This window comes from Cherax quadricarinatus, chromosome 71, assembly GCF_038502225.1.
Source record: "Cherax quadricarinatus isolate ZL_2023a chromosome 71, ASM3850222v1, whole genome shotgun sequence".
Lineage (NCBI taxonomy): Eukaryota > Metazoa > Arthropoda > Malacostraca > Decapoda > Parastacidae > Cherax > Cherax quadricarinatus.
In genome coordinates this window covers 14,040,490-14,054,528 of record NC_091362.1, presented here as the reverse complement: position 1 = coordinate 14,054,528, position 14,039 = coordinate 14,040,490, and the positions used below count along the sequence as shown (strand labels likewise).

General features: G+C 38.1%; 1 protein-coding gene across 2 annotated transcripts; it reads left to right on the top strand.

Annotated features, from left to right (window-relative positions):
* The first annotated feature begins 928 nt into the window (after positions 1–928).
* LOC128700316 (uncharacterized) lies at positions 929–11,998 on the top strand. Of its 2 annotated transcripts, XR_011393991.1 has the most exons (6): positions 997–1,142; positions 3,268–3,423; positions 5,173–5,266; positions 6,769–6,907; positions 10,123–10,302; positions 11,861–11,998. XR_011393991.1 is itself a non-coding variant. In XM_070100046.1 (5 exons), the coding sequence occupies exons 1-5, from the start codon at positions 1,131–1,133 to the stop codon at positions 10,241–10,243; spliced, it is 522 nt and encodes a 173-aa protein (XP_069956147.1). In that variant the 5' UTR covers positions 929–1,130; the 3' UTR covers positions 10,244–10,530. The 2 variants fall into 2 exon arrangements, 1 of the variants encoding a protein (XP_069956147.1); XM_070100046.1 differs by lacking the exon at positions 11,861–11,998 and having other exon boundaries at positions 929–1,142; positions 10,123–10,530.
* The last annotated feature ends 2,041 nt before the right edge of the window (positions 11,999–14,039 follow it).

The following is a 14,039-nucleotide window of genomic DNA, read 5'->3' as shown; positions in this document are numbered from 1 at the left end:
TGAGTTGCAGCTGGTAACAATCTCTGGCCATACTACTAAGTGCTTACCTGCTGATTTGCCTACGCAAGTCTACAGGTGTACATGTGTGGTGTATGGAACCCAGTGGAAAAGTCACTCTGTTCGACTTTTTTTTGGGTTACCTTACGTAATTCACGCATATTACCTGAAGAGGGTTCCGGAGGTCAACGCCCCCGCGGCTTGGTCTGAGACCAGGTCTCATGGTGGATCAGGGTCTGATCAACCAGACTGTTACTGCCGGCTGCACGCAAACTGACGTACGAACCACAGCTCTGTTGGTCAGGTACTGACTTTAGGTGCCTGTCCAGAGCCTTCTTGAAGACAGCCAAGGGCCTATTGGTAATCCCCTTTATGTATGCTGGGAAGCAGTTGAACAGTCGGGGGCCCCAGACACTCACTGTGTTGTCTCTTAATGTGCTCGTGGGGCCCCTGCTTTTCATTAGGGGAATGTTGCATTTCCTGCTGAGTCTTTTGCTTTGATAGGGAGTGATTTTCGTGTGCAAGTTTGGTACCAATTCCTCCAGGACCTTCGAAGTGTATATTATCATGTATCTCTCTCGCCTGCGTTCCAGGGAATACAGATCATGATAATGTAAATAACTGTATTTATGTGTATCTGAATAACCTTACGTAATCAGCACATATTCTATGTATGATAATGTATATAATTATATTTATGTGTACCTGAATGAACTTATATAATCAGCACATATGCTATGTATGATAATGTATGTAACTGTATTTACATGTACCTAGACCTGAATAAACTTACATAATCTATACATATGCTACTATGTATAAGTATGTATTTATGTATACAAATACATAAGTAATATGTGGCTGGGTTGGTAGTGACAACATAATAAACTAAGTCCCAGGTGGCAGCAGCAGCAGCAGCAGCAGCAGTGGTCGCCACAACACTTTCACTCTAACATTCTCCTCTTTTTGGGTCTTCCTCTGGTGAATTATCTTCGTGTTGTTCTCCTCTGGACATTGCTGTTGCTTTCTCGAGGTTTCTACTGTATTGTTGGGTTGTCTGAGTGGACATTATCCAGGGAGAGACTTTTTTTGGTTTCGAAATCTTCAGAGAACTTTTTCAAAAGGCTGAAATTATGGTTTCTAAGGTGTGTGGATTTTTTTTTTTTTGTTGCTGTTATGTATTTTTGTATTACTCGAATTCTTTTAGTTTTGCATGGGTGATGCCTCGATGCCGGTGAAGGGCTCTTGAGCCAAGGGATTGGAGCTATCTTTACACTTTGGATCAAACTTAATGTTGAAAGTAAGTAAGTAATTAAGTAAGTTTATATAGACACAAGTTCACATAAGTACAATTATCATACATATTGTAAATTACCTACGATAACCCCCCAAAAAATCAGTGATTTTTTTCCACTTGGGTTCTTTGCTTATTTTCACTGGGGTTCCTGTATCTCTATGGGTTTAGCGCTTTACTATGAGTGTAATGCTGTACCTCATATGGTATTTTGTAAGTGCCTTAAATCAAGCACAATAATTTACTTTGTGAAGTCATACAGGATTTATAGAGCCAGTTATAAACATAAATTTTTCCTTGACTAATCAGTACAGTTTATATAAATAAAATTTAGGTACAGGTACATATAAGTACAATTATCATACATAGTTTAACATGTGTAAATTACCTAGGATAACCCAAGATAGACAGACAAATGACTTATTTCCATTGGGTCTCTAACCATTGCTATTTAAAAGTTACATTTTGTGATGTCTTAACCTAGGATATCTAAATATTATCCTAGAATTTAAATCTAGTGGGGGTACCTCCATAGTAACATTGTTTTTTTTTATTAGTTACCATAAAAATATGTCCCCAACCTGATTGTGACTGATGGATAATTCTGTAACCAATGGACTTTGTCCATTTTTTTCTGAATCGATTGATTCTGTAGATTTTTCTATGTATTTTGGAGTATATTATGTGAAGGTTTTACTAATATACATTTGCTATAGATTAGTTATTTTTTTCATACTTTGTTGAAAGGAAACTGGTTATGTAAAGCATTTCAGACAGATTGTAAATTAAAATCTACTTGACATTCCATATCTATAGTTAATATTAGATTATTTGAATATTAGATTATTTGAAGATAAAAAAATTACAATGATAAAAAATTACAGTACCCTGTATATAAGAGTAATACTAATATGAATATGTGCTGTGATGTTGGTGAGAGGATTGAAGAAATTGGACAAGTTCTCTCCCCGGGACTGATCCTTACTACCCATTTCCTGGGTGCTATATGACCAAGATGGGCTAGTGCTTTTCCCAGTGATAATAATGTTATATGAAAAGCTTAATCTCTTTAACATGTCCCTAAGTTCACCTGTAGAACAGTTGTCTCACGGCTGAAAGGACCTGCCGAAACAAAATACACGAGTAAGTCAGCTGACATGTGCTACCCCTGTTCACCTATTAATACCTACTATATTGTGAGGGGTAACTTCTGGGAGTTTTTTTTTCAGGGAAGAAGTTCTAAGGGTACCCCCAACAAAAGTAAGTTTGGCTGTCTTAAGTTATCCTGGGCTAATAACCCTCTAATTCATGATAAAGTATTCAGGTAAGCACGTGTTTTCTGCAGTGTCATAATCTAAAATCCGGGAATGTGTTCTTCATTGGTTAAACCATGCTCTTCTTTTAAATAACTGAATGATTTGTAATTTGAAATGACATTTTGATACCCAAGGCTTATACATCCTCTCCTCACTTAATGACCGAGTTCCATTCCTAAGAGTAGGCCGGTAAGCGAATTGGTCGTTAAGCGAGGAGCATACTGTACTGGTAGTGGGTTTGTATTGCCCATCTTTAGATTTTTTTAATGTCACATTTGCACCATTTATAACATTTTTAGTATATTTTTCAGTGTTTGTGCAGTAGTGTACTGTATACTGTAATAGAGGAAATCAGCTAATATACATTACTTAGGTTTGCATATTGGTTGGAGAGCTGGTCATAACTCCGAGCGGTTGGTAAACAAGTAAGTATGCCGCTAAGTGAGGAGAGGCTGTAATGAAGAACAAAAGGCACAATACCATGACTGGAACAATACACAGATAACCTGCACCCATAAGTGGTTCAAGTCGGACCGAAAAGTTGTCATAAGCTTCTTTCTCCTGTGTGCGGATTATTTGTTCAAATCTTACATTATCTGAAAGTTACCGAATGAAGTTGCAATAAACTGAAAGCTTAAGGTGACCAATCCTTCTTCACAGGCTCAGGTCATCATTGCTGTTGCCTTTGGTCTTGTTGGTCTACTGTACCAGATTGAGACAGATACTAGGACCTGGGAAGCTACAGAATATGCAAACATTTATGCTTCTCCAGAACAGATGGAAAGATTTATCACTAATCCAGATTCTGTAGAGAAAGTAAGTTTTCATACTTTATTATCATAAACGGTTTTTATTCGTGTTCAGTGTACGTATCTAGTAACTATTTCTCATTACCCAACATTTTGATAGCTCTTATCGTTCTCAACCACATTATGTTGTAACTCGTGCATTTATATTCTAATGTTATTTTTACATACACTTTTCATATAGAGGATTTCTTTTCTTAGCAGTACTAAGAATGTAATGTAACATTGTGCTGTTTCTGCCATGGCAAGTGTGATATTCATTGCATAATTGTGAAAAAAAAAAATATCAGTTACACTTTACTGCTCTTTCTTCCTCCAGTTTTACACACAGTATCATGTTAATGTTAAGTGATTGTTTTTTTCTAATTTCCCAGAAAGTTTTCCATGTAATACAGTGGACCCCCGGTTAACGATTTTAATCCGTGCAAGAGGGCTCATCGTTATGCGAAATAATCGTTATGCGAATGAATTTTCCCCATAAGAAATAATGGAAATCAAATTAATCCGTGCAAGACGCCCAAAAGTATGAAAAAAAATTTTTTTTACCACATGAAATGTTAATTTTAATACACACAAACTGAAAAAGGCATGCACAATTAAATGACACTTACTTTTATTGAAGATCTGGTGATGATTGATGGGATGGGAGGAGGGGAGAGCATTATCTTCTTACTGTTTAGAAGGGGAATCCCCTTCCATTACGACTTGAGGTAGCAAGTCCTTTTCCGGGGTTACTTCCCTTCTTCTTTTAATGCCACTAGGACCAGCTTGAGAGTCACTGGACCTCTGTCGCACAACAAATCTGTCCATAGAGCTCTGTACCTCCCGTTCCTTTACGATTTGTCTAAAATGGGCCACAACATTGTCATTGAAATAGTCACCAGCACGGCTTGCAACAGCTGTGTCAGGGTGATTTTCATCCATAAAGGTTTGCAGTTCAACCCACTGTGCACACATTTCCTTAATCTTTGAAGTAGGCACAATGGATTCCACAACTGGCATAGGCTTCTCAGGGTTAGCCCCAAACCCTTCAAAATCTTTCTTAATTTCCATACTAATTCTCACCCTTTTTACCACAGGGTTGGCACTAGAAGCTTTCTTGGGGCCCATGGTCACTTATTTTCCAGAAACAGCACCGAAAATACTGTAATAATACGAAATATTCCGAGTGTATGCTTGGATGTTACCGCGGAGGCTGGCTGGTAAACAATGGGACGGAGCGGCACATGTGAGGCTGGCTGAGGGCACATTGGACGCGTCTCGGACGAAAATCGGTATGCGGGTTTTTAATCGGTATGCGGGGCAAAAATTTTGCGATAAAAGTAATCGTTATGCGGAAAAATCGCTATGCGATGCCATCGTTATGCGGGGGTCCACTGTACTTTACAATTGCGAGTTTGTCTGTACATATAGTAAAAAACTATATTCTTTACATATTTTGTTTAGCTGTGATTATTAACCCTTAAACGGTCCAAACAGATCGACATTTAAATTCGTATTGCTACAAAAGTAGATCTACTTTTTTTTTACATATTTTCAAATATAACAAAAAAAAAATGTAGTTAAAAGTTTTTTTACACGTTTTCAAATGTAAAACAAAAAGGAAGATCTACATTTTTTACGTACTTTCAGATGTTGAAAAAATGTATATATACGTTTGGACCGTTTAAGGGTTAAATTTGAAAAATAAAATTAAATAGAATAAGATTGAAGTATTGTAATGATAAATTTAATTATATTTTTCAATTTTTTACATTAGTGGTTCCACTGGGTTTCCACATTCAAAGCAGCAGACAGCCGTCCACTAGGTGTTGGTAAAAAATACCAGGCTATCTACAATGTTTCATTGTTAGGTAAGTAAATAATTGATCCCTGTCAGACACCCTCAAAACTAATTGCAGTAGAAATTCCATTCGTGTTGCAAGGGTTCATCTGTTGGGTAAAAATGTATCTATACAATGAGGTGTATTCCTCCCCCCCCCCTTCCAAGTCAGCAAGGTAGTTTAGTCTCAGACAGTAGTACAGAGATAAAAGAGCATGAAAACCAGTCACATATGTCAGGTATCCATAGTTATAATTAACATGGGAATACCAAATGCTCAGTTTTCTATTGGAGAGGCAAGACTTAACACAGCTGTTAAATGGTGACTTCATTCTTTGGCTTGTGCATACTGAAGGAATTTCCTATGGCTGCTTTACTCAAAGATACTTTAATTAAAGACTGTGATCACATGATAGTTTGAAAGATTGTGTATGAAATAATAGCCTCAATGAGAATTTTCATGTTAGTAGATAATTATCTACTTGCATTATTTAGGTTTTTCACTAACAAGGCCCTGTTGCTGGGGTGTGGGTTCAGTACTATGTTATTAATTATCCTGATTTTGTGCAGTTTGAAAAATTTTACTGTAAAATATATTTCTAATAGATTCAGATGTTAGGTTCTCAAGTTTTATTTGTAGCGCTTTTTCATCCTTTCTAGACATAACTCGAAATTTTGAAATGATGTAATGATTGAGGATTTATCTTGTGTAGTTTCCCTAATGCAGAAGATCTCACAATAGGTGAGTAACAGGGCTAGTAGCTTAGCCTCATCACCTTTAAACACAAACAGGTAGATAAGTACTGTAACAGATCTAGAGGTTAGACCACAATCCTCTTCAACAAAGCAAGAATTTTAACAGGACTGTAAACTGTAGTTTAATCTCCTAAACATCTAGTGTCAGGTCAGGAGATTAAGTTTAAGTTTAACAATAACTAGTGGTTATTTCTTAGTGCTTGATAGTTCCACTAGGGATGAAACATCAAATAATGGCTTTCCTTGCTGGATTTGGGCTTGGCTCACTAATAGACAGCATAGTTTGCATTAATGAGGTAAAGTCTGAATATGGACCAGTCACTGATGATAAAGTTTTGGCACTTGTGAATAAAAAGTTACAGAATTTCATTTGCTGGTATTTTATTCAGTAATTTTCTTTTATATGCAGTGTTTTGTATAATGATGTATACTGTGTATATTGTGATACATGAAATAAAAAACATGAAACTATTATTGCATACTGTACTACTATTTGAGCTCTTGTATATTTGATATAAACCTTTCTGGAAAACTAGTTTGGAAAATTTAATATTTTAACATACGTAAGTCATCTTCAGCCATATGAAATATTCAGTTTGTCTTTGATTACATTTCCAGGTACATTAATTTTTTTACTACACTTGTATGTGTGTTGTTGCACTTTGGTCTTCCTTAAGTGCTGACTTTATCTCCCACTCGTGTCACTTTTTCTCACTCTCATTCATTTTCTCTCGTAACACCATATGTACTTGTAATTAATATCTTTTTTTTTTTCAGGAGAATATGTAACTTTGTTGAAAATGGTTGAATACAAGGCTAATAGTTTGATAGTTCTAGAATCGAGTAACTTTTTGAAGCCTCGCTTTGTCATTAAAATGGAAGAGGGTGAACGGAAGACAACTCGCCTCACTTTTAGGTAAGCAGATTATTTAAAGCTTTCCTGCAGCAAGGGCTGACAGTGAGTATTACTGAGGAAAAGATTAGAAATCCATGTATTATTAGGTATACATAGTAGGAAACTGTAAGTTATATGCATAGTCTTCCTGTGAAATCTTGGGGTAACACTCCTAGAGGTTCTGTTTTTGTTTAATTCACATTAAACGCTATACCCATGTTGGTCATCCAACACAAGACATGATGGAGGCTCGGTCCTCTGTCTGTTAAGTGCCTATGGCTTGCATGTACCTAAATCTCTCCATTCCAGCCATCATTAATAAGATTAGTGATATAGATATGGTTTCTGAAACAAAAACTCAAATTTGAAATAAAATTCCAGCAGGCTTAATTTCACATTAGTTTTTAGTGTAGACCTAGAGGTCATATGACACTAGAAATTGCAAAAAATGTGCAATTAAGCCTTCTTGTAAGTATTTTATTTAAAATTTGAGTTTTTGTTTCAGAGACTGTATCTACATCACTTTAATCTCATTAAAAATGACATTCATATGAAATGACCTGAATAGAGAGATTTAGGTATGTGCAAACCATAGATAAAAAAAAAAAAAAGGAAGTTGTATAATTGACTTTATTTGCTGGCTTTCCTTTGGTAAAAAGTTGGATAATTAAAATCCATGAATATGGAAGCCCCTGAGTTTGTAGGTATGGCTGTAAGATAAGATAAGATAAGATTTCGTTCGGATTTTTAACCCCGGAGGGTTAGCCACCCAGGATAACCCAAGAAAGTCAGTGCGTCATCGAGGACTGTCTAACTTATTTCCATTGGGGTCCTTAATCTTGTCCCCCAGGATGCGACCCACACCAGTCGACTAACACCCAGGTACCTATTTGCTGCTAGGTGAACAGGACAACAGGTGTAAGGAAACGTGTCGAATGTTTCCACCCGCCGGGAATCGAACCCGGGCCCTCCGTGTGTGAAGCGGGAGCTTTAGCCACCAGGCCACATTATACATATACATATCTTGTATTGAAGCATTAAGAGTATTTTATACAAAGAATTTTTTAAAATACAGTGGAACCTCACAAATCGAACTTAATTCGTTCCAGGAGCTAGTTCTAAATTCGAAAAGTCTAAAATTCAAAGCAATATTTCCCATAAGAAATAATGGAAATACAATTAATCCATTCCAGAAACCCAAAAATATTCACACAAAAAATACATTTTATAGAGATTAATTACAGTTTTACATACAACAAATACTATAGTTTTTAATTATGTATAGTAATACATATAAAATAACATTTTTACTTACCTTTATTGAAGATTGGTGATGGCATCTGGAAGATAGGGAGGAGGAGAGAGGGAGTTGGGGTTAGTGTTTGGAAGGAGAATCCCCCTCCATGAGGACTTCAGGTAAAGCCCCCTCTAGGGTTACTTCCCTTCTGTCTTTTAATGCCACTAGGACCAGCTTGAGTCACTGGACCCCTGTCTCGCAAAATAACTGTCCACAGTCCTCTGTTTCTGGCGCCTCTTTAATATTTCCCTAAAATGGGACATGGTTCTGTCACTGAACTTGTTGCAAAGATGGCTTGTTTCAGCTTGCTCAGGGTGGTACTTCTGCACAAACATTTGGACATCATTCCACTTGGCACAAATCTCCTTAATCTTTGAAGAAGGCACCTCATCCACTCCCTACATTAACACCTTTCGCAACATCAGCTTCCTTGATTTGTTCTTTCTTTGACAGGATAGGACCGATGGTCGACTTGTTTTACCCATGCATCCTTGCACGCTCAAAAAGTCTCACACCACTCTCATACTTCTGTATTATTTCCTTCTTCACATCTATGGTGTTTCTCACTTTCTTTACCACAGGGGTACCACTAGCAAATTTCTTTGGGCCCATGGCAGCTTATTTCACAGTCCCACAAGCACTAAACACAACAAAATAATCGTAAAATGCGTGAATGAGAGCGCAGGTTAGTGTTCACTCAAGCATAAACAAAGCTAGACTGCTCACGGCGCCTGCGCGGGGACGCAGACAGAACGGGCCGGCAGATAGATCCTGTACCCGGCGGTCCGAAAATAGGGGCGCGTTCGATAATAGGGACACAGTTTGTCCGAAAAAATGGTAATATTTTTGAAACATTCGATATGTGATACGTTCGATTTTTGAGGTTCCACTGTAATAGTAAAAAATTCATTAGCTGTGATCATGCACAGTTTATGTACAGTAATATTTAAGAAGCCATTTGCATGTGTAATATTTTGAGCAGAAGTCTTAAGTTTACAAGCTAGATGTAATGTCTTGCTCACACAGCAAGCATGATCATATTTAAAGTTAAAATTCTTTGGATTCAGATAAAACACTTTTGCAATTTACCTTTTTTCCCCCCAGAGAAATTAAATGGAAACTGCAATTATAATAGGTACTACATTAAGTAAAATTTTCATGGAATCTGTACTTGAGTACCTGCTGATGATCTCCCAAGATGGTCATACAGTCCTCCAGAAGTAAATTGCATAATTAAGCCAAAAATTTACTCATTGTAGCTAATATGAGTCAGTTACTGAAGAGGCATTCTTGAGGAGAACAGTATTATAAAATGGTGAGAGAAGATTACACATTGCTTGGAGCATGGTAAGCTTCATCCGTTTGAGTCATAAGCCTCGGCTGACTGGCAGTGGCAGCCTCGGCCGACTCTGGCAGTGGCAGCCTTGGCCGTCTCTGGCAGTGGCAGCCTCGGCCGACTCTGGCAGTGGCAGCCTCGGCCGACTCTGGCAGTGGCAGCCTTGGCCGTCTCTGGCAGTGGCAGCCTCGGCCGACTCTGGCAGTGGCAGCCTCGGCCGACTCTGGCAGTGCCTGCCTCGGCCGACTCTGGCAGTGGCTGCCTCGGCCGACTCTGGCAGTGGCTGCCTCGGCCGACTCTGGCAGTGGCTGCCTCGGCCGACTCTGGCAGTGGCTGCCTCGGCCGACTCTGGCAGTGGCTGCCTCGGCCGACTCTGGCAGTGGCTGCCTCGGCCGACTGGCAGTGGCTGCCTCGGTCGACTCTGGCAGTGGCAGCCTCGGCCGACTCTGGCAGTGGCAGCCTCGGCCGACTCTGGCAGTGGCAGCTTCAGTTGATTAAAACTTAAAAGGCTAAAGAACCTGTGTGGAAAGGTTAAATAATCTAATTTAAAGGAGTTCTTGTATTCAGTACCCTAATGTCTTTAATGTTTCCTCTTTGTTGTAGGTTGAGGTACAGGCGCTCCTCGGCACTCTTTCAGTGGACAGTAGCACCATTCCTATGGCTATTAACAAGCCAGCAACTCCAGTACTCTTTGTTTATGCTGAGAATGATGTTCCCCTTCTGACGCTGGGAAGACACCTCCCACAGCCCAGTCATGGCTACCATTCAGTTATTTTCTTCAGTGTGAGTGAGGTGTTTGTCTTGTACAGTATATGCTCCTGACTTTATTTATTTAATGTGTACACCTCAGTTGCCATGTTTGTCTTGATATACAAGTCTAGAATTGACATTTTTTCCTAATTGCCTTTTTCCTACTATCATCTTTTATATAAGAGTTTGTAGATAATTTTCAGGTGTACTTATAACAAACATATTCTATTTTTACATTCATTTATAATGGCTTTAATAGGGTCCACCTCTGGTGCAAAACCTTGAGATTTCTGCTAGAAGTCATTTGAATATTTCTCTTCCATTACCTCGTATTTTATTTATTGGTACAGTGTCGAAGATTTCACACACAGTAATGCATAATACATACGGAAATTTAATTTGAGATGATGGCTGGGAACCCTGGGTGTAGCAGGCATTCTGCTTGCGGATCACACACACTGATGCACCAAAGAGAAATGTGGCAGCCCTTTGGGTCTGGTAGTTTTGAGAATCCTGGAATCTAGCTCTGAAAGTCATGGCACTTTTCCTAGGTACCAGGAGTCTTTCCTCCTGTGGACTGAAGCAGTACTTATGGGAAAAGTCACTATACTTGTTCAGCTTGTGATCTTTCCTGTGATCAGCAACATCATGCTGAACAGCAAGGATGTAGGTGTCATCCTGGGTAGATGCACATGTCACCATTCCATAGATGGTGTTGTCGCATTGGCCCTGCAGGTTATCAGCATTACTGGGTAGTAAAGATCGAAGTTCTTTCTTGGTTGGGCAGTGCTGTAGCCAGTCTTCTTATGATCTTTTTGACTTTGTGTCAAACATGTTATCATTTGGAATTTTTACAATTCGGAAAATGCAGACCATATTGCCACATGTGTACTTAGGCTCAGTGCAAGTAGGAGCAGCAAGGTGGAGAGCCACTGCAATGTGAAGGGTTGATTGCTGAAAGATGTGTGCTTGTTGCAAAGTTGGAAACTTAGTAGAATATCTCCTGAATGATAAACACACCTGAAGCTCAAATGTGAGCTAGCTCTCTCTTTCAGAGCTTACATCCTTTTAATATAACTGCAGAAGTCTTTAATAAGGGAGGGGGGGACTTTACCCACTGGATTGTTTGTGAGCCAAAGTTTCAGCTGGCCTTGTTTGGTCACTTGTACATTAGTGGCACCACACCTGCCAAATTATGTGCATGTTCACGTAGAATTTACTTCACCAATTCATTGAGTCCATTAGAGGAAAACAAGAAGGTTGTCAATAAAATATAAGACTTTGTATATGCTTAGTCCACCTAATCCGATTAGGTGTGGCCTGCTCCCACTGATTTGTACAGGGAAATTTTTAGGGGTCCTTTTAACATGGACTTTAGAAGGGTGTCTTTCATTAAAAAAAAAAAAAAGTAGGTATGCTTAAGGAGGGATAGAAATGTGATGAGATAGAAGGCATTGTGGGCATCAGTGTTACTGATCCTGGTTTCCATCCTTTTGAAGCAGAAGTTTTTCTAGTCTCATTGGTAGCATTAGACCTGTGAAATAGCAAGGAGAGTTAAATCAATGGAATTAATGATTTGCACTCCTTGCAGGACAGCTGTGATGTGCTCGATGGGGTATTGACTGGAGAACACTAATTCACATTTTGAGGAGTGTAGGGAGGCATAGGTTCTCTCCTTTCTCTTTGGTAATTCTGATGTCTTCTTGCAGGGACTCTGAGGTGCCATCCATTTTTGTTTTGTGCCTTATATTTTCTTTGAAGACTCTTGCTTAGAGTTAAGGTGCATAATTATCACTACGGCATGCGTGTAAAGTTTGATGGAGTCAGATTTACTAATAATTAGGCAGGATTAAGATATTTGCCATAAAAATAGGCACCAGTGTGCATAGTGGCTGTTTTTATTAGTTTCATTTAATCTTGCTTTTCTTATGTAGTTTAATTTTGACATAGTATGTTGACTGAAACACTTACATATAGTCTGATAATAAAATCAACTGATGATGAAATAAAGGATGAAGTTTATATTTTATGAAGACATAGGTTGGTAGACAGCAACCGCCCAGGGAGGTACTACCGTCCTGCCAAGTGAGTGTAAAATGAAAGCCTGTAATTGTTTTACATGATGGTAGGATTGCTTGTGTCCTCTTTTCTGTCTCATAAACATGCAAGATTTCAGGTACATCTTGCTACTTAAACTTGGGTCACACTGCACATACATGTACAAGCATATATATACATACCCCTCTGGGTTTTCTTCTATTTTCTTTCTAGTTCTTGTTCTTGTCTATTTCCTCTTATCTCCATGGGGAAGTGTATCAGAATTCTTCCTCCGTAAGCCATGCGTGTTGTAAGAGGCGACTGAGATGCCGGGAGCAGGAGGCTGGTAACCCCTTCTCCTGTATATATTACTAAATGTAAAAGGAGAAACTTTGTTTTCCCTTTTTGGCCACCCCGCCTCGGTGGGATACGGCTGATGTGTTGAAAGAAGAAAGTGTGCCGAAATCAAATGACAAAACCGAAAGTAATACTCGAGTTTCAAATGTATTCACGCATGCATATATGTATTATAAATGTAGTAATTTCACATTCAGTGAATATTACATAGGCTTATTTCTCAGAGGAGTGCAGGGAAAACTGCTGCAGTGCAGCTTGCCAAACCATCAATCTAGCAACATGACTGCATGCCTTTGAAACGTAACAATTATTTAAGATTTTTTGGCTGAAATTTGTATGTGGTGGTATTATACTTAAAGTAACTTTATAATTTAGGGCTTTGTTTCAGCTTGAATATAATTTCTAAATGTTGCTCATAGATACAATGTTTACAGTGGTGAAAACTATAGATTATTTTAAAATGTATTTCTAGCCTTAGGGAGTTTTGTGCCTTATACAAGTCAGCTCTAGATACAAATATAACTTTACCAGTTATATGAATGATACAGACAATAAATGTTGTGCAGATTTATGCTGTAAATAAATATTTTCATATAAATATAACTTCGATTTTAGTATATGGAGAGAAATTTTCATGGGGTAAACTAAGAATTAACTGTTGTATTTACATGTTCTGTTTTTGACCATCTTTATGGAGAAAGTTTGATATAAAGTGTTTAAATGTTATTTATGTACACCAGTAAGGTAGTACTTTACAGTAGTCCTATTAAGAGGAAATTAGATGACAGTAGTGCATATCTAGAAGTTCAAGGATGGAGAATCAGGTCTCCTCGACTCTGTTGAATGATCTCTTTGGTTTAGCCCTTCTAAAATATATAAAAGTATTATGTGAAAAGCAAGATGAAGTTCTCATGATCCAGGGAATTTGAACAACCCTTCCTTCTCTTGCATCAAACTTGTTTATGGTACCTCCCATTCTCCTTGCACCTCCCCATGAATATAATAATTTGATACAGTGCATAAATAGAATTACATATAAACTGCCATGTCAATTTATGGCAGTTACAATTTAATTAACATAATTTACACATTTTGAAATAAATTCAATAATGCAGTTTTAAAGTAATGATTAAGGCTCGAGTTAACAACTATGCACGTTTAATAGTTGCTAAGAAGAGGCAAAATAGTATTTAGTTTAGTCAATACAAGAATTACAGTATTATGATTGTTAGGTCCTAGTAAACTTTGTGGTACAGGAACTTATTGGCATATGCATAACACTTGGCTCCCATTCCTTGAATGTTGATAAACTGTTCCATTTCTTTTTACTCTGTTGGCTAACAGTCTCCCACTAAGGCAGGATGATTCGTATTTTG